The sequence below is a fragment of the Astyanax mexicanus genome, chromosome 17 (assembly GCF_023375975.1).
Source record: "Astyanax mexicanus isolate ESR-SI-001 chromosome 17, AstMex3_surface, whole genome shotgun sequence".
NCBI lineage: Eukaryota > Metazoa > Chordata > Actinopteri > Characiformes > Acestrorhamphidae > Astyanax > Astyanax mexicanus.
In genome coordinates, this window is record NC_064424.1 from 47870421 (window position 1) to 47893245 (window position 22825).

At 38.4% G+C, this 22825-nt stretch overlaps 1 protein-coding gene across 1 annotated transcript in view; it reads right to left on the reverse strand.

The window, feature by feature from the left end:
- Nucleotides 1–22065, reverse strand: part of fstl4 (follistatin-like 4) — a 142253-nt gene extending 120188 nt beyond the window's left edge. Inside the window, exons 1-3 of the mRNA XM_022676692.2 lie at nt 21832–22065; nt 13016–13154; nt 8943–8979 (exon numbers count right to left, since the gene is read on the reverse strand). Of these exons, the coding sequence (XP_022532413.2) occupies nt 8943–8979; nt 13016–13144 (166 nt within the window). The 5' untranslated portion in view covers nt 13145–13154; nt 21832–22065. The remainder of the gene's footprint in view (nt 1–8942; nt 8980–13015; nt 13155–21831) is intronic.
- Between the last annotated feature and the right edge of the window lie 760 nt (nt 22066–22825).

Below are 22825 nucleotides of genomic sequence, written 5' to 3' on the forward strand. Positions count from 1 at the left end.
CTCAGCGTTTTATACAGAGCGTCTCCATCAGGAACATTACAGCATCCTGTGAATCTGCTGCTGCAGGACTGGAGCTGAAGTTCAGTAAACTTCTATCAGACGGTGAGAAACAGCTCAGCGGTTCAATTCCCACTCTGGGTGAATATCCTGCACTACGCCACTGGGAGTCCTTGGGCAAAAGTCCTAACTCTACACTGACCCTCCTCTAAAATACGAGTAAAGGCTGCTGAACACCTGAAATAAGCAAGGAAATATATTCACATTGCAAAATGGGTTTTTGTGATTGGATCAGAGATATTTTTTAGAGATAATTAAAAAAATTGTTGTTGGCAACGGGGGGCAACACACCCCTCTGCCCCCCCACAGAACCGGCCCTGGTTATTATTATTATTATTATTATTATTATTGTTATTATTTGTAGTTTCCTTTTGGTTTTAACTGACTTTAAATCTACGGAATATGTAAAACTCCTGTGAGGAATTAAACAGCACTCTTAGCCTTAACCTTTATAGCTAAAGGTTCATTAATCTGAATAAAACTATCAGTTAACTGCTATAAATATACAGTAAATTCAATAAAAGAATATTCCACTAGAGAGAGGAAGAAAGAAACAGAGAGAAACACAGAGATAAAGAGGTGGAGAGAGAGAGAGAGAGAGAGAGAGAGAGAGAGAGAGAGAGAGAGAGAGAGAGAGTCAGGTTCACGTTTGTCTGCTGATAAATAATTCAGTGTTTTAATCCAGAGACACACATACAGAACATCCCAGAGATATCTGCTGCTGTTATTATTATTATTATTATTATTATTATTATTATTATTATTATTATTATTATTATTATTATAATTCCTGCTCTGCTCTGATCTGGAACAGGAGGAGTGATGATCTGTTTGTAGGAGATGTTTCTGAGGCGTGTAGATCAGGTTTTCTACAGGAAGCTGCAGGACGTGGAGTCGGAATGTGATGGGTTATCTGGAGGTTATGATGGGGAACAGTTTCTCATCAGCTGATCTCAGACTGGAATATATAGATAATACTCTCAGCTCTGTAAAACTGAAACACTGAACAGATGCAGCTCAGGCAGCGTAACTTATTTACATATATTTCATATAAATATATTTAAAATCTATAATTGTTGCATTATTTTAAGCATATAAACATACAAATCTACACAGTAAAAAGTTAAGTGATAAGAAAAATTCTCGGATTTGCACAAAAACGTACTTCATTTTAAGATAACTACAAATTTCCTGTTCAGAAAATGATCATTTTTGTGTTTACTGTACAAAAATGGTTCTACTCCCAAAACAAGAGATAAATAACTCATACTTGGACTAACAACGCGTCCCCTAAACTTTTCCACCAGAGCCATGTTGCTTTAGATATACAGCTGTTTTTTATATAATGGTTGAATATCTGGTCACAGTGTTGTAGGCTGTAAGAGCAAGTTACCATTTTATTCACTGTGAGGTTTAACTTCATGCTGAATAAGAGCTGCAATTAACTTTTAATATTTTTCTCATATTACTTTATGTGAAAACAGTCTAGCATACATTTGTTAAACAACAAAAATACAATTCATAATAAATATTTTATAGATTAATTTACTGTTCAGTTGCTGCAAGTTTATGATTGTGATTATATTATATTATGTTGTTTAAATGTATTTATTAATTTGCTGTTTAATTACTAATTAAATAGTCACTATGTATCAATTCTCAGTTAGTTACTGACAGATAATTACAGTGAATTTTACAGCACATTTGTACAGTGTAAGGTATTTAATATATTATATATTGCTTATATATTGCTTTGGTTGGTGAACGATTGACACCTAAATGTTTAACCACACCCCTTTCTTTGGCAGACCAATCCTAAGCATTTTCTTAGATTTCTTAGATTTTCCTAGATCCCCATTTCCTGCATAGAAACAGCTGTCATTCAGTAAATCTTCCCTTTTTAAAAAATGGAATATATTTGAGTTTTATCTCTGTCTGATTTTAATTAAGAAAAATATCAGACTTTCACTCTAAAGTTTTCCCGTATTAAAAACTTTTAATGAGACCACTGTAATAAGATGTCAGAAACACAGTAATCTAATGAAAGTGTGGTATATTTTATATATATTTTATATATATTGAAGGATGGTATTAGTGTGTGGGTGCAGCCGGAGGGTTAATACTGCAGGCAGATCCTCACAATCCAGCTAATCTCCGCCTCCAGCTCAGATACAGAGAGAACACGGTCTAATAACACCCATACCTGCCCAATAACTCCACTCTCTCTCTCCTAAACCAGAACTAACATTTAATACAACTCTGTATAATTCTCTATATTCTTTATGATTTTTAATGCTTATTTTAGGTTTGATATATTAACCATACGAATTCCTTTATTATTAACTTTTACCTGTTTAAATGAGCTGATACAATGCAAATCTGGCAACATTGTATCAGAATTTGGTGAAGAATGGACCAATAGAAATATTCTAAACATACAAAAATAAAAAAGAGCACTTAAAAACAATGAGTTTCTTTAATTTTACTAAATTAAAAAACTCTGGAATATAATCAAGAGGAAGATGGATGATCACAAACCATCAAACCACCAAACTGAACTGCTTGAATTTTTACACCAGGAGTAAAGCAGCATAAAGTTATCCAAAAGCAGTGTGTAAGACTGGTGGAGGAGAACATGATGCCAAGATTATTTGCATTATTTGAGGTCTGAAAGCTCTGCATCTTTTTTTGTTATTTCAGTCATTTCTCATTTTCTGTAAATAAATGCTCTAAATGAGAATATTTTTATTTGTAATTTGGGAGAAATGTTGTCTGTAGTTTATAGAATAAAACAACAATGTTCATTTTACTCAAACATAAACCTATAAATAGCAAAATCAGAGAAACCGATTCAGAAACTGAAGTGCTCTCTTCATTTTTCACAGAGCTGTAGATATATGCATGTATGTATATATATATATATATATATATATATATATATATATATATATATATATATATATATATATATATATATATATATATATATACAGTATATATATACAGTATATATATATATATTCTAAACTACAGAATTGGGTAAGAGGTCACAGCAGCAGTGTGTTTTGAGTTGTACAGTGCTGTATTATACTGTAGAAACTGTGCTGGGGAATTTGAACACGTCTGTAAATGAGGGGTGTTGGTGATTTTAAAGCAATGCTAACAGCTAATCAACAGATCAGCTCACACTGCAGAACCCTGTCCTCCCCCGTATTAACACTCTAACACTAACTCAGAATAAAGCCTTCACACACACACACACACACACACACACAGGGAATTCTTTATTTCAGACTCGGTTTTAAAGGGGAGAGAAGTGAGCAGGAGTCTGGAGCTGGAGGCTAAGTGTAATACAGTAGTGTAAATCCTCGGGGAACACGCGGAGAACACGCGCTTTATTATGAGCGTTTCTGCGTGAGAAAGAGAGAAACTCTTAGAAGATGTTTAATTGTAATTTTAAAACAGTGAAGAGCTGCACTTTTCAGAAACATGTTTAATTCCTGCTTTTATTAATCAGATAATTAAAGCTGAGTCCTGTATTCACACACATTTACACCCTCCAGCTCCACTGCAGGACTGATATAAGATATAACACTGATTACAGGATAGATACTCTCCCGAGTCGAGACCCGTCCTGAACTCAGGTCGGGTCGAGATTTCACACCACTTTTTTCGGGCTTAAGAAAACAGTCTGTGACGTTCACATCTGTTTTATAATGATATTTTTATTTTATATAAAGCTATCGCCTGATAATGCTTCCTCAAACCTCATCAGAGTGTCTGATTATCACTCACCCTCGCTGACTCTTCAGGGCACGCGGTCGGTATTCGGCATTCGGCCCGTTTACTGAATCCAGGACGCCAGGACTAATATCTCCACTTCCCCTCAGATATGCAAATATACTCTCTCCTCTGACCAATGAGGATCCACACACCACTTATCCTCTTACAGAATAGAGAGAGGCCTGGGCTTCTAGGGATTTAGCCCCGAATGATTATCCAGTAGCCCCGAATCGTTTCACTCAGCTCAGCTGTTCTATTAATGAGGAGACAGACCACTGAGCGCTGTGTAATTATGAAATCTCTTAACGCCAAACTACGGAGCAAGTTCACGGATAAAGTTCAGCCTTTCAGAAGAAACAGCCAATCAGCTCGCTGGTTTTGTGGAGCGCGGTGGGCTAGTAGGGAAGCCCCGCCCCCGCATCCCAACAATATACTGTATATTTAACTTGCCCTGATGTGCCTGATGAGCCAATTTCTATTTCATTTTCTTTTTTTTTTTCTTAACTTAACTTAACTTAACTGTAAGCTGTTGTTAACAAAAATGTATTTAGGTAACCAGTTAGCTAGAAGCTGAAATTTAGTACTATACTTAATTTAATTGAGTTTCTTAATCCTGACCTCAGTTCACATATATATAAATATATATATTTAACTGGGCTGAGCCCCGGATCTTTACATACCCAGGCAACGCCCCTGATCAGGAAACTGCTGTACGGTGTATAAATGTAAAGATAAGCTTATTTAAATATTAAATAGCTGTAAAAGTTTAGTATCTTGGTGAATCTGAACTCTCACAGTAAAGTCATTTTTCCTGGGCGAGTGTTTAACGCTATGAATGGAAACGGCTGCTTTTCCTCCTCTGAGGAGTCCCGGGAGCGGTGCGATTGTTTTAACAGCCCCCGCGGGGCAGGAGGCGTTCCCCTCGGCTGCTGTAATTTAACATTTTGATGAAGTTTCTGACGGCTGGCTGATTTCGGGTGGGGTATTTTATGGACTGTACACGGTGCGTGCTTTATTGGGCCTCGGTATAATGAAATTATACATCTCTGGGGATTTATGGAGGAGTGGGATGATAGTGACTTATAAGTGACATTGCTCAGTAATGTCTAACAGTAGATTCATCGCCGCCGAGAGCCTCTTCCTCCTCCTCCTCCTCTTTCTCCTCCTCCTCTTCCTCCTCCTCTTCCTCTTCCTCCTCCTCTTCCTCCTCTTTCTCCTCCTCCTCTTCCTCCTCCTCTTCCTCTTCCTCCTCCTCTTCCTCCTCTTTCTCCTCCTCCTCTTCCTCTTCCTCTTCCTCCTCCTCCTCTTTCTCCTCCTCCTCTTCCTCCTCCTCTTCCTCTTCCTACTCCTCCTCCTCCTCCTCTTCCTCCTCCTCTTCCTCTTCCTACTCCTCCTCCTCTTCCTCCTCCTCTTCCTCTTCCTCTTCCTCCTCCTCTTCCTCCTCCTCCTCCTCCTCCTCTTCCTCTTCCTCCTCCTCCTCTTTCTCCTCCTCCTCTTCCTCCTCCTCTTCCTCCTCCTCTTCCTCTTCCTACTCCTCCTCCTCCTCCTCCTCTTCCTCCTCCTCTTCCTCTTCCTCCTCCTCCTCCTCCTCCTCCTCTTACTCTTCCTCCTCCTCCTCTTTCTCCTCCTCCTCTTCCTCCTCCTCTTCCTCCTCCTCCTCCTCTTTCTCCTGCTCCTCTTTCTCCTCCTCCTCTTCCTCCTCCTCTTCCTCTTCCTCCTCCTCTTCCTCTTCCTCCTCCTCCTCCTCTTTCTCCTCCTCCTCTTCCTCCTCCTCCTCCTCCTCTTCCTCCCCCTCTTCCTCCTCCTCCTCCTCCTCTTCCTCCTCCTCTTCCTCCTCCTCCTCCTCTTCCCCCTCGGGGTAAAGCAGTGCGTTCAGCAGAAATCCTCTTCAGGTGAGTTATCAGCTGCAGCTTGTTGAAATGTTTGCAGGTAAAGAGAAGTAAATGATCTTAATTGACCTTCACTGCTCCCCAAACACACAACACTCTAAACACCAGCTGAAGAAAGAGTCGGACTTCAGAGTCGGAGATTTTTGGCCTAAAATTACTTAATTTACTTAAAATCCTTTAATTTTCCCAGAAATCATCAGTGCTCCTTATAATCCGGTGCTCCTTATGTATGAATTCTATCAGTCAGGTATTAAGGAGCAGTAAAGACACTCCACTGAAGTACAGAGTTATACAGGAGTTTCAGTTTAGTTCTCCAGCACCCAGACTGGAGTAGCATTAGCATTAGCATTAGCTGCTAACTGCTATTTTCCTGTTCATAGCTGATAATTATCGGCCTGTAGCCAGCTGCTAACCCTGGCTAGAACTGCTGGAGCAGTTAGCCGCTAATGCTAATGCTAATGCTAATAATGCTCCAGCCTTAGTGCTGAAGAAATGTGGGAGTCAAAGCTTACTGTAAATAAATGGAAGAGCTTTACTCACCCAAATAAACAGTTTTTAGGAGATAAATGTGTGTAGATAAACGTTCATCATTCATTTTTTACTTTAAAAGAAAGTTTTTTTATTATTATTATTACAGTTTTGTTTACTTAGCTTAGCTTTATTTAACTTAGTTATCTATCTATCAATGAGACCTGCTGAATTAGAAGTTCCAGTGAAAACAGACCAGAAAATAGATCTTTATTAATAGTGCGCCTCATAGTTTGAAAAATACAGTATTTATCTACACATAAATATGGCCGCCAATACAACATACTAAACCTCTCAGCACAGTATAGTAACCCTCTCTCTAACAGTAGTCCTGATTTAACCCCTCTGATCTCACCGAGCCGGGCTGTTTATTCAGGAGGTTATGATGGGCGGTTGAGGCGCGGCGAGTGAGACGGGTTTACCACAGTTTGCAGTTTTAAGATTCTGCGTGATGAGCATCTTCTCACGCGCACGAAAAAAAAAACATGAGAAAAGTGGGACACACTGATTAATGCCTGCAGGAGACAGACAGAGACATCACAATAAAACACTTCCTCTGAGAAACAGCACTGCCGGATCTCACACACACACTACACACACTATACACACACACACACTACACTACACACACACACACACACACACAGTGTAATGATTCCTATCTGAGAGTGTAAGGCGGAGGTTCTGGGGAGTGTGTGTGTTGTGTTTTGATGATTGTGAAGTTGTGAGGTTTGTGCACAGACAGGGAATAATTAATCCCCAGAGAGAAATTAACACTCTATCTGAATATTTTGGGGGAAAATTGAGGAAAACCCCTCAGAGAGACGGGGAGCTGTTTCTCTCGCCTCCGGACGTTTTAGCCGCCAGATACTCTTTATAAACACTCGTATTTTACCCTGTGAATCAGCTCAGAGTCTGACGCTCATTAAACCAACAGTACACTGAGACACGGCTCTATAGAGCTCTGAAATAACTTCACTAAAGTTCAGTGTGTTTTACGATAATCACTATGATTACAGTGTTTTCCAGTTGAGTTGTTTACACACTAAAATAACAAGTGTAGCTTAATTATTTAAAGAGGTACACAGAGAATAAGACATGATAATACATCAGAACAACAACTATCGTAATTCTAAAGTGCTAAATATTAACATATTTGCATAGAAACTGCAAATATAAACAACTATACCAAAAAATACCCATAAAGATTCACATTAAACAGCAAAACAAGCTACACAAAATACAATGCTTTTAAAACAGAGCACCGCATTTATCATTATATACTCATCGAATAGCAAATTAGCAAAATTATAGAATTAGCAAAAGCAAAGTAAACCTACTTCAACACTGCTGCCCAGTACCAGCATTATAATATATATAAAGAGGGAAATTAAATATTATTGGCATGTAAAGGTATTTAAGCATTTAAGTATTTTTGAGAAAGCCTTGGTAATTTTTGGTAGTTTGACACTAACTGCACAATTAATTACAACTTACAATAACTTCCAACAAGAACATAATAATACTAATTCAAAACGTCCATAGGGTAACATTACAGGAACGGATCATTCAGCTGAAATAAATCCCCCACAGCGCAGAGAAAAGAGTAACTTACTCTTACAGCCTAAAACACAGAACAACTCGACCTATAGGAAAAGGTACTCTGGAGGGGTGACTACACACTGAAAGTGAGTTAAAAGGAAGGAAAACATAGCCAGTATGCAAATAATTGGTCTGGGGAGCCTTATATGCATTATAATATATGTAAAACCAGAGGGAATTACATATTCATAGTGTAAAAAAGTGAAATATTTAAGAAAGACTTTGTAATTCTTGGTATTTTGACACTAACGACACAAATAATTACATTAAATTCCAACAAGAATATATTCCAGAACTACAAACTAGAGCCAGAAAAGTTTACTAATATAAAACTTAAATCTGTTATATTACAGGTATTTATCATTCAGCTGAAATAAATCCCCCACAGCGCAGAGAAAAGAGTAACTTACTCTTACAGCCTAAAACACAGAACAACTCGACCTGTAACAAAAATCTAATGCAGTAATTTGCCTGTGTTTGCTTGTAGCCATTGGTGCTTCTTTTTCATTGGCTTTTGGTGCAATCTATTTGCATAATGAGCATGCATGCTAATGCTAATATTAATACACAGAGCTGATATGAATAAGACACTTTGACTACAGCTACACTTCAACTCCTCCACACGAGGCTACGAGTCTTCCTGTCATCTTTCTGATAATCACTCTGTCCTCCAGTGTTAAATTAGTGCAGGTTTGCGCGTGTTTAACAGGCAGTAGGTCTGCAGCAGCGCCGCAGCCCATATGCTGCAGTATTTTTAGGCGCCGTGTCAAAACAAGCTGCATTAGCAACTGCAAAACGTATCTGCTGTCAGAACAGAATTCATAAGTACAAATATACGCCTGACGTGAACAAACAGGTTCTGAGATCAGCGGGAGGCATGTGAGCACTGACGCTGAATATTTCTGAAGCCTGTTTCACACTAATCTCACATTAAACAGTAAACAGATTCAGCCTGAGCTCCAGAACCAGCTTTTACTGAGAAACAAAACCACAAACCGGCTCAGAACATCAGGAGAAACCGGCGTTTCACCACAGATCACAATCACAGCAGCTCACTTTCACTATCAATCAGATTCTACTTACGGTGGGTGATCGTCTTCTCCGCTGCTACAGCCGGATACTGCAGAAACACACACAGAATAAAAATAATAAAACATTTTATTAAAATATAAACTCAAAGTGTCGCTTCTAACCAGCAACAACCATCACATTTAATGCTTATGTGTGCAAAATCCAAAGTTTTAAATATCAATATAAAATAAAATATAATTAATATAATAATATTGTCAGACTTTAATCTGTGTCTGTCTTTTGTTTTCCCCTCTTCTGTTTTTCTGTCTTGTGTTTTCAGTCATGTTCTCTTTAAGCACATGGCCCTGTTTTGTTATTGTCCTGTCTCCGCCCTAGCCCCGCCCTCTCATTAGTTGTTTCTTACCCCGCCCCCTTGTTACCGGTCTCACGTGTTCCTCATCTTCTTTATGTATTAAAGCCCTTTGTTTCACTGTTAATGCACTTTTAATGCTGTAAAGTCCCTGGTATTGTCATTAAATGATTATAATGAATGATTTTTATCAAGGTGATAAAAAATGCCTTAATAAAAGTGAGCGACAATAAAGTTTGAGTTGGAAAACACTTCATTTTTTTTGTTGATCCTAAGGGATAGTTGGCAAAACTTAAATCAGGCCAACTAAAAACACAAATTTAAGTTGGTGACATTTAATATTTGAAGTTTCAAGATTTCTGGTTGGTAAAACTGCCTGTGGTTGACCTCAAAGCTTCATTTCATTTCATTTTTACAGTGTAGAACTGAGTAAAACAGTAATTATTTCATCCTTTTATCCTTGAGCAGTGAGCGCTGCACATACGGCCTTGAGTGTGTAAACAGCAGCATAAGTTGTGGAGCAGCAGCAGAGACAGCATAAGTTCATTGGTACTGTATGCTAATTATCTGGGTTAAATTATCAGGCTAAACTGCAACTGAACAGCAGTTTAACTAGAAATAAAATAGTATATTTGATAGTCACGCCGGATCCCATTCTCACCACAAGCGAGAGGCTGGAAATGATTTGTATTGAAAGAGAAGGTACGGGTTTGATATGGGTGATAGAAAATGTCCTTTATTTTACCCATAAACCCACACAGATCTGAACACACAGGACATATTATAGGGAAGTGTTCTGGTACAGGACTGATGGCGGGTCTGTGAGAGTGAGTCTGGGCGGTGTTAATGAGGTGATGGTTAATGAGCTCAGTTGAGATCCTTCATTAAGAACGATCTGAAAGCAGCAGATCAGAGTGAAGATTAATGAAAAATGCAGAATATATCACAGTTAAAAATGACACTTTCTGGATTTAATGCGCACCATTAGCTGGATTGATCGCTACATGCTAACGGGCTGTTTGTGATCAGGAGTGGCACTGTGAGTATTTTCTGATGGATTGTAATTCTGGACTCTGAAGAGGTTTTAATGCTGGAAGATCTTCTCTAATTACAGAGTTAATCTCCTTCAGGATGGAGGCTGGAGAGGGTCAGGGGCTGGAGACGTCCGCTCACTGCTAATACCTGCATTTCCTCCTCCACTCACCCTCTCACGCGTTCACACTACAAATCCAGATCATTAGACTGAAGTGGATCAGATCCAACATCTCAGAGCTCGACTCTCCGGATCCACATGTTGATTTACTGCTGATTTCTCTACTTATTCATTTCCTCTGTTACATACTCTGCACTCCACTGAATAAAACTGAAGGAAAATATACTTAATCCCCTTTTTAATAGAAAATTATATTTAAAAAGCCTTAATTATCGCTTGAATACTTCATTACAATGTCTCACAGTGCACAGCTTACTCTATTCTTATTAACTTATTCTGTGCTGTTCAAACTTTACGGTAAAGATTTTGTACCTTCCTTAAATTATAAACATATAGATCTGAGTGTCTTTGATTTTACCAAATTGAAAACCTCTGACTCTCTGATTTATCTATTTATAGGTTTATATTTGAGTAAAATGAACATTGTTGTTTTATTCTATAAACTACAGACAACATTTCTCCCAAATTCCAAATAAACATATTCTCATTTAGAGCATTTATTTACAGAAAATGAGAAATGACTGAAATAACAAAAAAGATGCAGAACTTTCAGACCTCAAATAATGCAAAGAAAACAAGTTCATATTCATAAAGTTTTAAGAGTTCAGAAATAATCAATATTTGGTGGAATAACCCTGATGGTTTTAAATCACAGTTTTTTATCATGCATCTTGGCATCATGTTCTCCTCCACCAGTCTTACACACTGCTTTTGGATAGCTTTATACTGCTTTACTCCTGGTGTAAAAATTCAAGCAGTTCAGTTTGGTGGTTTGATGGTTCGTGATCATCCGTCTTCCTCTTGATTATATTCCAGAGGTTTTTAATTTGGTAAAATCAAAGAAACTCATCATTTTTAGTTTTGACAAATGTATATTATTTATGTATGTTACTTTAGTAATGAATGGAGTTTGCTATGTTGGTTTATACGGATACTGAATTACAGTTCGGTGCTGTTCGGTGAACTCTTCCTCTGTGTAAAGCAGTAGATACGTTTGAGGAAGAACTTCTTCCAACACTTGTATTTCAGAAAGTCTGTCTTTGATCCTCACTGAGAAACTCCTCACTGCAGGGCTGAGGTAAATATAGGGTTGATTATGCTGTTTTTTTCTGTATGGTGTTTTTTTTCTGTTTTGCAGAGCTGGCACAGTCAATTTGTGTTTGTGAAAGCATCCACCTTCATTTGCTCCAATTCACCACGGGGTTTGAGCCCCCCCACGCCAGCCGACAGCTTTACTACCCTGCCTCCTTCAGAGCGGCGCTGGTTGGCGGGGGGGGGCTGGAATCTGTTTGCTCAGTGGGATTAAGGTTGCAGAAGCGAAGCTGGAATAAAACGACATTCCCTCACTCGCTGCCAACCTGGCGCCCCACGGGCGAGACAGACCCCAAACACACCGGAGGGGTTCACGCTTAATTGCACAAAGAACTGAGGGGTAAAACAAACGTGAGGCTGGTGGTTGGGGGGGAGGGGTTAAGGGGGGTAAAGGCGGTACATGCCCACGTTTTCTTCACAGGTCTGTAGGACAATTGATTTAGAGAGACGGAGGCGCGAGAGGCGCGAGAGGATTGCATTAAATTAAATTATGCTCTCGCTGGATCGCTCCCAGACGCCAAAACACCCGTTTATGGACCAGAACCAGAAACAGGAACAGAAACGGCAGGAAATCCCAGAATCTACAAACGAGAGCCAGAAACCGCAGAACCGGCGGAGCTGAAGCTCTCTGAGGGAGAGCGGCGACTGTGTGGCAGGACGTCTTCAGCTACAGGACAGATCCTCAGGGCGTTTCCATGCAAATAAGAGGAAATGGAATTTTAAAGGCGTGAGTTCAGAGCGGAGAGAAGAGGCTCAGTGACGCTGTGTTTCCTGATAAATTGAATTTGTTGCCGGCGTTTCTGCAGAACATTTCCACCGTTCAGTCCGGCTACACCTTCAGTCTTACACAGAACATGTGGTGTTGTCTCTATTACAGACATTTTTATTACTAAACAAAACTCTTTAAACAAAGTTGATTTAATGATGGACGTGTAACTGGATTGTGTTTTTCAACATAAAAAAAATATTTTTATAGAATTGTGCGACAAAAACAACTCCATTTAGCCAAAAATGCAAAGCTAAAATCACAATGTTCAATAGTCAGATTGAGTCTGCAATATCTGATGAACTATCATAGAAAGCTAATTTTTTGAGGAAACTTTAAGAGAACATTTGTGCTGTTTGTGGAAAACAATGTACCAGATCACAGTTACCTTGGCATGATGTACCAATAGATTACCTCAGTACTGTGTACCCATACATTACTTTTGCACAATGTTCCTGCTCATTACCTCAGCACTCTATACCTGAACATTACCTCAGCACAAGTTAGCCTGACTCTACAGTGACAGCAGGTTGGTTTTGGGCCTCAGTAAAACACATGTTTTGGGGCAGAACAGATTTATTTCTTTTTGTGGACAAACATCTTATTTCACACATAACATAAGTGACCAGAATAAAACAGAAAGAAGGAAATAGTGAGACAGAAAGACAGAAATAAAGAGAGAAAGACAGGATGAGAGTGATTACCATTTCCTGTAGTCTCTCGGGCGTCTCCTCGGCGCTGTTGGCTGTTTCGGCGCTGCCTCGTCCTCCGTAGGCCTGCCAGAGCGAGGCTCCGAACAGGAAGGGGAGTGCCCAGATGCCCAGCCCGCCCATCAGTGCCGGCCTGTCAGAACACACGGCACAGAGAAGCGTCACACAGCCGCGCCGCCGCCACACCACCAGCCCCTGCCACTCACCACCAGCCCCTGCCACTCACCACCAGCCCCTGCCACTCACCACCAGCCCCTGCCACTCACCGGCACGGGCAAACGCAGCCCAGACAGACAAGCGCTGTCACAACTCATCACCACCAGATAATTAATGTGGACCCGGCACTTCAATAACATTATGGAGACGCTCTCCTCCGGAGATAATTACTCTCACAGCCCGAAAACAACACGCCGCCGACGCGAGAGCTGCACGCGAGTGAATGTTTATTTCTGAGTGAGAGTCGAATGTCCTGCAGGGGTGACGGGAAGACCAGCGGTGGAGATCAGGACTGAAACTGACGGCTCAGGAACTTATAAAAACACAAACCCTGAAACCCCTCTCTACAGTTACAGGTTTATTCAGAACTACTCCTGCTTTAACACAAGCCGTGTTTACACCCTTCCATAAAATACAGAATCATCCTTTAACCATATTAAACTGATACTGGACACCATTTATTCAGTATTTCCATTAATGTTCCACATATGTTTTTTTTTAAATCAGATGAATGAAAATGTATTTAATATACAGTAGTAGTAGGTAATATAAATATTATACAGCTCTGTATATAATTAGAGACACTTAAAAATGATGAGATTCTTTGATTTTACCAAATTAAAAACCTCTGGAATATAATCAAGAGGAAGATGGATGATCACAAACCATCAAACCACCAAACTGAACTGCTTGAATTTTTACACCAGGAGTAAAGCAGCATAAAGTTATCCAAAAGCAGTGTGTAAGACTGGTGGAGGAGAATATGATGCCAAGAAATCCAGGATTATTCCACCAAATATTGATTTCTGAACTCTTAAAACGTGTTTTCTTTGCATTATTTCTCCACGATCCTCTATAAGTCTGGGAACAGGAAGGCCTCACTTCATCTTCAGAATAAATATAATCACAGACTAAAATGATTATGTTTTGTTCACTAAGCAAACTAAACCAAAAGTTGAAGATTTAAATAAAAATGCTCTGTAATCAGTTTAATTTAGTTCTATTTTATCTTCAGACTCTATAGGCGCTATAAAGGAATGTGTTATATATAATATATATATATATATATTATATTCAGGGCAGGTTTTGTGTTCCACAATCTGATTTTACTACTGAAACATTCATTAATTAAACATTCTGTGCGCACACGATCTGTCTTCAGATGCTGTGTTTATAATGTAATTATATATATCTGATCATACAAACTAGAAGTAAAAATGCTGGCAGAAGCTCAACCGCCTCCATCCACTCCACGACTGACACTAAATCCATAGTGATTTGATTAGAATGGAAACCTACAGGAGCTTCATTGCTGTTTATGTTATTAGTGAGAGATCAGACGCGTCATCATCGATTCTGCTGCTTCCCTTCATCTCTCTGACAGCAATAATGGAACAACCTGTCCTGCAGCTCAGAGCTTCACCCACCATCTAAACGTACCGGACATCACCACGCCGCCACAGGTCCAACAGGGTTCATTTCATTGGTGAATAATTTCCATCGTAGTTTTTTTCAACAAACCTTTTTTTCAAAATGAAAACGAGAGTCCCCGGGTGGTTCTACCTTATTTCTTTTATTTATTTAGGATATTTAAATATCTTTATATTGAAAGCCCAATGCCTGTTCTCAATAATAAAAATTAAAACTGGTGTAATAATAGTATTATGCTAGTATTTTATTACTGTGGCACACTGTCTTAAAGCTCCTTTCGAAGCCCAGAAGCAGAAAAAAGCATTTTCTATAGCGGCGCTTTAAAATGACAATATTATCGTTTATCACAATAATTTCTGGGACAGTCTGGGATATCGTCCTGAAAAATATCGTTATCATGACGGGCCTACGTGCCGGTCATCATCATCACGTTGCCACATCCCACCGTATGTACTGCAATCCAGGATAAGTTGAATTTACTTAAAAAATTTGAGGAAACCGGTTGCCTAAAAAAGGTTTAGTAATGGGTAATGAAAACTTGAGTTATCATAACTTAGAACATCAAGTTATTACAACTAAAGGGGAAGTTGATTTATTTGTAAGGTAGCTCAGGGGGAATCACTACACACTGATGGTGAGTGTCTGTCAGAAACTGTTGGACACACCCAGTATGCAAATAGATTGGGCCAGAAGCCAATAGAAAAGAAGCTGCTAATGGAAACAGACTAAACTCAGTTATTAAAAGTTGGTTCAACTCAAAGATCTCAGTTTGAATAGTTCAGTATATGTGCTCACAAATTCAGTTCAACTAACTCAAAATAGTTGAGTATTGTTTAGAAATCTCCAATTTTATGTAAAACAGACTTAAATCTTTTAAATTTAAACAGCGTATGTTTTTTTTACAGTGTGCTGACAATCATCTCCGTCCCAATCAAACATCTGATCTGAGTGTTAAAATCAGCGTAAACAGAACAGATGAGTTTATTCACTCACTGATTTCTGATCCAGATTCACTGAATACAGAGAAATATCTGATCCAGCTGCTTCATTACCAGACAATAGAAAGAGCTTCACTAAAATCCGCCTCCTCAAGATGTTCAGAGCCTCCCTCTGAGCCCAGAGCTCCAACAACCACCGCCTGCCTCCATATACCAGCATGCATTTCACATATCTACAGATCATCACACACACCGGCACAGACCACCCGCCGAGTCCTCTGCCCAGCGCGTATGCTGATTTAATAATTAATGATTCAGAGTAAAAGCTCAGTATAATTCAGCCTGTAAACAGATCTTTTTTTCAGTTTCCAGAAATCTGCAGTTTAATCAGTGTGATCTACAGATCTGTTCATACTGAGATACTAAACATCATGAAGCAGAAACTCCCAAGACTTTTGCAACGTCCAGTGAAAGCTAAAAATAATCTGTGGGACATGTGGGCGGGGTCACATCAGTATCTGTTCACACAGACAATTCACCATCATCATCTTTGGTGTAGACTAGAGCTGCATCTAATGGTTATTTTGGTAGTCGAATAATCTAATGATTATTTTTATAATGAGGGAGAGAACAGGAACAGAGGCTCTTTAGGTAATATTGATGCTCCACAGCTTGCTGTAATGTTGGTGTTCAGAACCACGGACAGCAGCTCCAGTTCTAACAGAGCTCTCCGTGGTGCTGAACACCAACACCAACCTTACAGTTTACAGAGTTTCCCAGTTACTGTAGCTCTTTTATGGGGGTTTTTATCCTCTGTGATTTTATTCCCGTCCAGAACGATCATGTAGGTGTTTTTCTCAGACGTCCTCTGAGAAAATTACAGGCTGAATTATCTACTGTTTTTCTCTGAACTCCGTGCTCCTCCGGTAATTTTAGTCCCGTCCGGACGCACATCTCTGAGTTTCGTCTCCTCGCCTTTAATAAAATAGATATTTACACTTTTTTAAAAACACAACAGCGAGTGGAAATGGAGGACCTACTGAACTCTGCGATGACGTCATGTGACCGAGAAAAAAGCCTAAAAACTCACTGATCCTCCTGTTTTTACAAGGATGCAGAAGTTTTATCACTAAAGAGTAGAAGAGTGAAATATTTTACAAAGACGAACCCCTGAGAAACTAATCCCGTACAGATAGAGCTTAAAACACTAAAATTACACGTGTAGCACAATTATTTAATTTTAACAGAGTTTATAACCTCTTCTTAATCTCAGAAAAAAACACTTTAAGCACATTTTACAATTCAAATCGTGAGAACCAGCTTTATAATATTGTATAATATATCATTATTTATTTATTTATTTATTTATTTATTTATTAATAAATGCACAGTATTTTAATCTTTCATCTACACAGCAAAACAACAAGTTTTAAATGACCTCCAACAGTGTTAATTTAAACTGTTAACATAAGACTGAAAAAGAAAATTAATAATTCAATATTAAACAATATTACATGTACTGTAATTGTAGATTCTGTGGTTCGTTTTTAATTGGGTAACAGGATGGTGTGAAGTTGTTGTTTCTAACCAAATAAGTAAAATTAGTGGGCGGAGTTTAATTAAACCTCTGTGGAGTTGGGCAGTAAATTTGTTTATGTGGATTATTACTAAAATATATTTAACTCTGAACACCATTTAAACACAATCAGTTAAAATCACACTGAGAGTGAAAATCACAGTTTAACTCATGATTATTCCACACGCAGGACACGGACTCCTCAGCTTCCTCAGTTTAGATAAAGGTGAAAACAAATCAGTTAAATGTGACGTGATGGTAATTCACACTCCCCAGTGTTAAGTAGGATCTTCTGACTAACAAACACAAACAAAACACAAGTCTAAAAACACCATAAACCCACTGAACAGCACCGCTTTCTGATCTGCACTGAGGAGCTTAAACTGAAAATATTAAATCACCATATTTGAAGACTTTTTATAGGTTAAACAGATTCGTAAGATTTTAATTTAAAAATACAGTTAAACAGAATAATTGGCTGTAATAAAATGTGTGAATAGAAATCAGTATATCAGTTCTTTGTTTACAGATGAAATCCATCATATGCTGAGAAAGTATTGTGTACTATAATAACACATTTATTTAAGATAAAATATTGTCATGCTGCCCAACTTTAGCAGAATGGTGCTCTGTTTAGAATAAAAGGGACTTTTATTTTGTCTCCATTATATCTGTTTTTCTTTCTGATTTTCTACTTTTTAACATGGTGAATCTGACCTGTGTTACACTGTATTGTATTAAGTAATAAAATTGCTGTAAAATAAGATATTTATACCGTTTTACTCTGAGCTTCACTGAAACTGAAAGTTAAGAATGTTTTTCCTGTTCTGTAAAGTTGATAGTATGAATATATAATGGGGTTTTGTGTAAACAGTAAGCTGTATTATTTAATATGCTGAAGCTGTGAATCAGGTGATCAGCACAATTAACACGTTCCAGAGCAGCACTAACGAATCTCTACTGCAGTAAATCAGCCCGTCTGTAAAATAACACTGTTTATTACTGCAGCTATTCTTACAGCCGTTTACACCATTTACACCATTTACACCATTTACACCTCACACATCTCTACTGCACTATTATATATATATATATATATTAAACACCTTCTCCATAAATACAGATCCATCTATTATAACTCTGATAAACACGATCACCTGCTCCCAGATATTCATCAGCTCCTAATGAGATACGAGTTCTAATACTGAAACTCCACCAACCAATCAAACGCTCACTACCCATCAACCTGAGATCAGGTAATATCAGAGAGAGAGAGAGAGAGAGAGTAAATGAAATAGAGAGAGTGAAAGAGATAGAGAGAGAAATAAAGAGAGGAAAGAGAATGAAATATATATATATATAGAGAGAGAGACAAATTGAAAGAAAGAAAGAAAGAAAGAGAGAGAGACAGAGAGAGAGAGAGAGAGAGAGAGAGAGAGAGAGAGAGAGAGAGAGAGACTGCAGCTCCACCAGCCTCTAAGACACAAAAGGGAAAATGGGTTTTCTAGAAATGAGGCGGGACGCTTCCTCTTTGTCTTACAGAGTAGTGTGTACCACACACACACTTTATACACACACACACACACTTTATACACACACACACACACTTTATACACACACACACACACTTTATACACACACACAGTATTTGTTTGAATTCATCAGTTGAGTTGTTTGTAGAGGAACCTGTAATTCAGGTGTTCTGATGGTTCTCTGTATAAGACGTTTACAGCCTTTAATCTTTAATCTCTTCTGATAATTCTCTCACTATCAGCCTTTTATTCACTATGAGTTTAACCCTAAAACACCAACGTTAAAATTAGTAACACCATCACTAATGTTGGGTTTACACTGTATCACAAGTTTTGGAGCCCTTCTTTAATTTTACAACATCAGATAAAATTAAATGGATGACCCTATAAAAAAGCAGAACATTTGGAAATGAGAAAATCAGGAAATTCTTATCAGGTAAAGTCCTGACAACAAATAATAATGCTGCTGGGAACTCTGGCTTTAGTCCACCCATTCCTGAGACACAAACACTAACATCAGGTAAATTACACCCATAAAACAGCTTACTCTCTAACCGCTAGCGTCGGATTAAAATCACCTGAACACACGATGGAAAACATAGATGGAAGGAGAGAATCAACCACAACATTAATGACATCAATGATCATCCTGAAGCTACACAAAGTCCCGTACAGCTCAGACACCAGCAACACACTGAAAATTACATAAAAAATCTAGGTTCTAGAGATAAAGTATCTTTACATCAGACAGTAATCAGACGCTACGCTGATATTTTACAGTAAGAGTACAGTAATTATCAGACTCTGTTATACAGCTCCTCCAGCGGTGTTCACTAACTGCACCATCATCAGCTGTAGAACATCACTACACACCCCCCATCACCCCTCATCACCCCCTAACCCACAACTAATAATCAATTAATTATTCAATTACACTAGTTTAAATATTTATAATCCTTACTGTTTTTAACTAATGCCTCAATTCATTATTACTTACAACGTTCTTAAGTATTAAAACTGAGTAATGTTTAATAATGTCTTAAATAGTGTTATTTATTAACTAACTGAGGCATTATTTTAACTATTTTACATTTTAATGTTTATTACTGTCCCAAATACTGTTAATTATCAATTAAAATGTTAATTTTAATACTGTGGATTATTGCTGTGTAAAATTTAACCAGTAAACACTGAATTGTGAGACGTGATTTTGAAGGTTAATATGATGAAACCTCACTTACCACTTTTATTCTTTTAAAATAAGAAAAAAGAATTGTCCACAAAATGATAACTTTACTAAACAAAAACAAATGAGTGGACATCAGTGTAAAAAGATTTTGGAGCATTTATATTGCTCCATTCTTCCAATTTGCATACAATGCTAAATATAAAAATACTGATTTTAATTACATCAACAAGTAAATAAAAGGCTAATTTCAGTTCATTTATAAGTCTTTTGAATAGTTGAATCATTTTCTTTATTACATGCTTATATATTTTTTAAACATAACGGCGATCAAATGTTACTAAATACTCTGAATTACTGCTGTGTAGAACTGATTCAGTAGATGCTTTTTAAGTTTTCTTAATAAACAGTTTACTATTCAGGTTCCTCCTCTCTGTGTCGATAATAAATGCCTCGGTTTTCTCAATAAAACTGAATAAGAACATGTTTTATTTAATTGAGTGCAAAACTGCAATTAGCTGTTTTACACAAAACCAACAGAAGCAACAGAATCTCTGAATGTAGTTTATCCACATTAGTGGCTTCCAATCTGTTTCAGCACGCTGTTAATTTGAGTAATTCACTCTAATGATCAAAGCATGAATTAGCTGAGCGGCTTTTGTTTCTCTCTATGAATTTGATTGTAAGTTAAAACAATAAAAATTAATTTTCCAAGGAAATTACAGATTGACAACGGCACGCTTTGCAAATTATTATTCAGTGTCTGAGTAATAAAGTGAACGCTAATTATGTTTAGAAGCACAAAAGCATTGGGTGCATTGGAATATATAAAGAATTATTACAATAACAGCACAGTTCTTTAGTTAAAGGTCATGTTTTTGCGCTGGTACACTGTTACACTAAACAACAGACAGAGCTGTTACACTGCAAACTTTGTTTAAGGATAACAGAAGCAGATCATTAACCCAATTAGCGGTTGTTGCTTTTGCAGAATAATAATGTGATGCTTTATCACAGGCCAGATGTAACACCACCTGCCATGTTTTAGAGTAAAAGGAGAGGAAAACAATAATAAAGATAACAGAAGAGAAATAGAGAGAATATACAGAGTCATGCTTTGTGTGTTTGATATATTTGATTGTAATTGATCTGTAATTGCAGCATCGCAAAGAAATCTGATTACTGTTTGAACGCAGGATAGTTAGTTTACAACCCTCTATTTAAAATCTACTGTAGAACAAGATGCTGGAGGTCCAGCCGAATCCTCAGCGATCTTCACGCAAACTGTTTCAAACGCTGCAACTAAAAACTCGCACCTGATAAAGTTCAGCAGAGGTTGAGACTCACGATGAACCTGTACACCTTTCCATTTCAGAGCTAAGCTCGCGCTGATGATGTTTATTATGGTCTGTAATAACTGAGGGACTAATCTGATGATGGAGGACTGCAGAATGAGCTGAGATTTCCATTACAGTTTATCTCCATCCTACAGCGTAAAACCCAACATGCGGCATCTGATCGGACTGATCCGCGGATGCCATGCATTAAAATCCTGCATGTGACAGCGGCCAAGTCCATCAAACTACACCCGCTGTGAGTGTAATTAGAGCGTTAGTTTGTCTATGTGTTGGTTTTATTTATGTATTTTGTGTTATTGTGGAGAGGGTGCTGCGGGAAGTTGTGTTGAGCTGAATTTGCGGCATCAGTTTGGAACCTGAACACCGAATAACCGCATAACTGATGCAGGCAGGCAACAAACAGTCCTCCACACACAACTCCTCCAGCTTCATCCTTATAATAATCATCATCATCATCATCATCATCCGACACGTAGCATCTCGCGAATCTATCCGAATTACTTGCAGCTGATTCCCCTCGATCGCCGCTTTTACGGCGGCGGCGGCGGCTGAGCGGCGCATCCGCGCACCTACCTGTCGTGATCCAGCGGAGACAGAAACGGAGAGAGAGAATCAGAAGATCACGCGGTGAAGATGCTCCAAAAACAGACACACGGAGCAGCGCGAGCTCCCGCTGCAGCACCGGGGGACCGCGCGACTCTCCGCGGCGTGGATGGAGCTCTGAGTCCGCAGTACCGGATCCGCCGCTCTTAACTGGAGCGCTCCATCGCTCACCGGGAGAGGAGTGAGGAGTGAGTTCACCCCGCCAGATCCAGCCTCTCACCTCCCTGCTGACGTCACCAGCTCCTCATCAACCCGCTCCTTCCGCGCTTAAGGAGAACCGACCCAGTCCGACCACAGGTTCTCATAACATATATATATATATATCTCCCTATAATACTGATCACTCATCAATAAAACTCACAATACTGATCACAATTCACATCCTGCACAATACCTCATACAGCTCATACAGAGAGCTCTTCAGTTTCTGAATCAGTTTCTCTGATTTTGCTATTTATAGGTTTATGTTTCAGTAAAATGAACATTGTTGTTTTATTCTATAAACTACAGACAACATTTCTCCAGAAAAAAAAAAATGTTTTCATACATCTTGGCATCATTTTCTCCTCCACCAGTCTTACACACTGCTTTTGGATAACTTTATGCTGCTTTACTCCTGGTGCAAAAATTCAAGCAGTTCAGTTTGGTGGTTTGATGGTTTGTGATCACCCATCTTCCTCTTGATTATATTCCAGAGGTTTAGAATTTGATAAAAATCAAAGAAACTCATCATTTTTAAGTGTTCTCTTATTTTGTTTCATGACTGTATGTTCTACAACTAAAAAGAGAATGTATGAGAGTGTGAGAAAGACTTTTAAAGACTTTTAAAAAGCTAATCTCTAATACTGTGACTCTAATTGCCTTAAACATGGCTTACATCTCACACCATTTCAAAATCTCTCTGCAGTGTGAGTTAATCATAAAGAAAACATAGAATGAATAAGAAACTACATAGTGAGTGTTT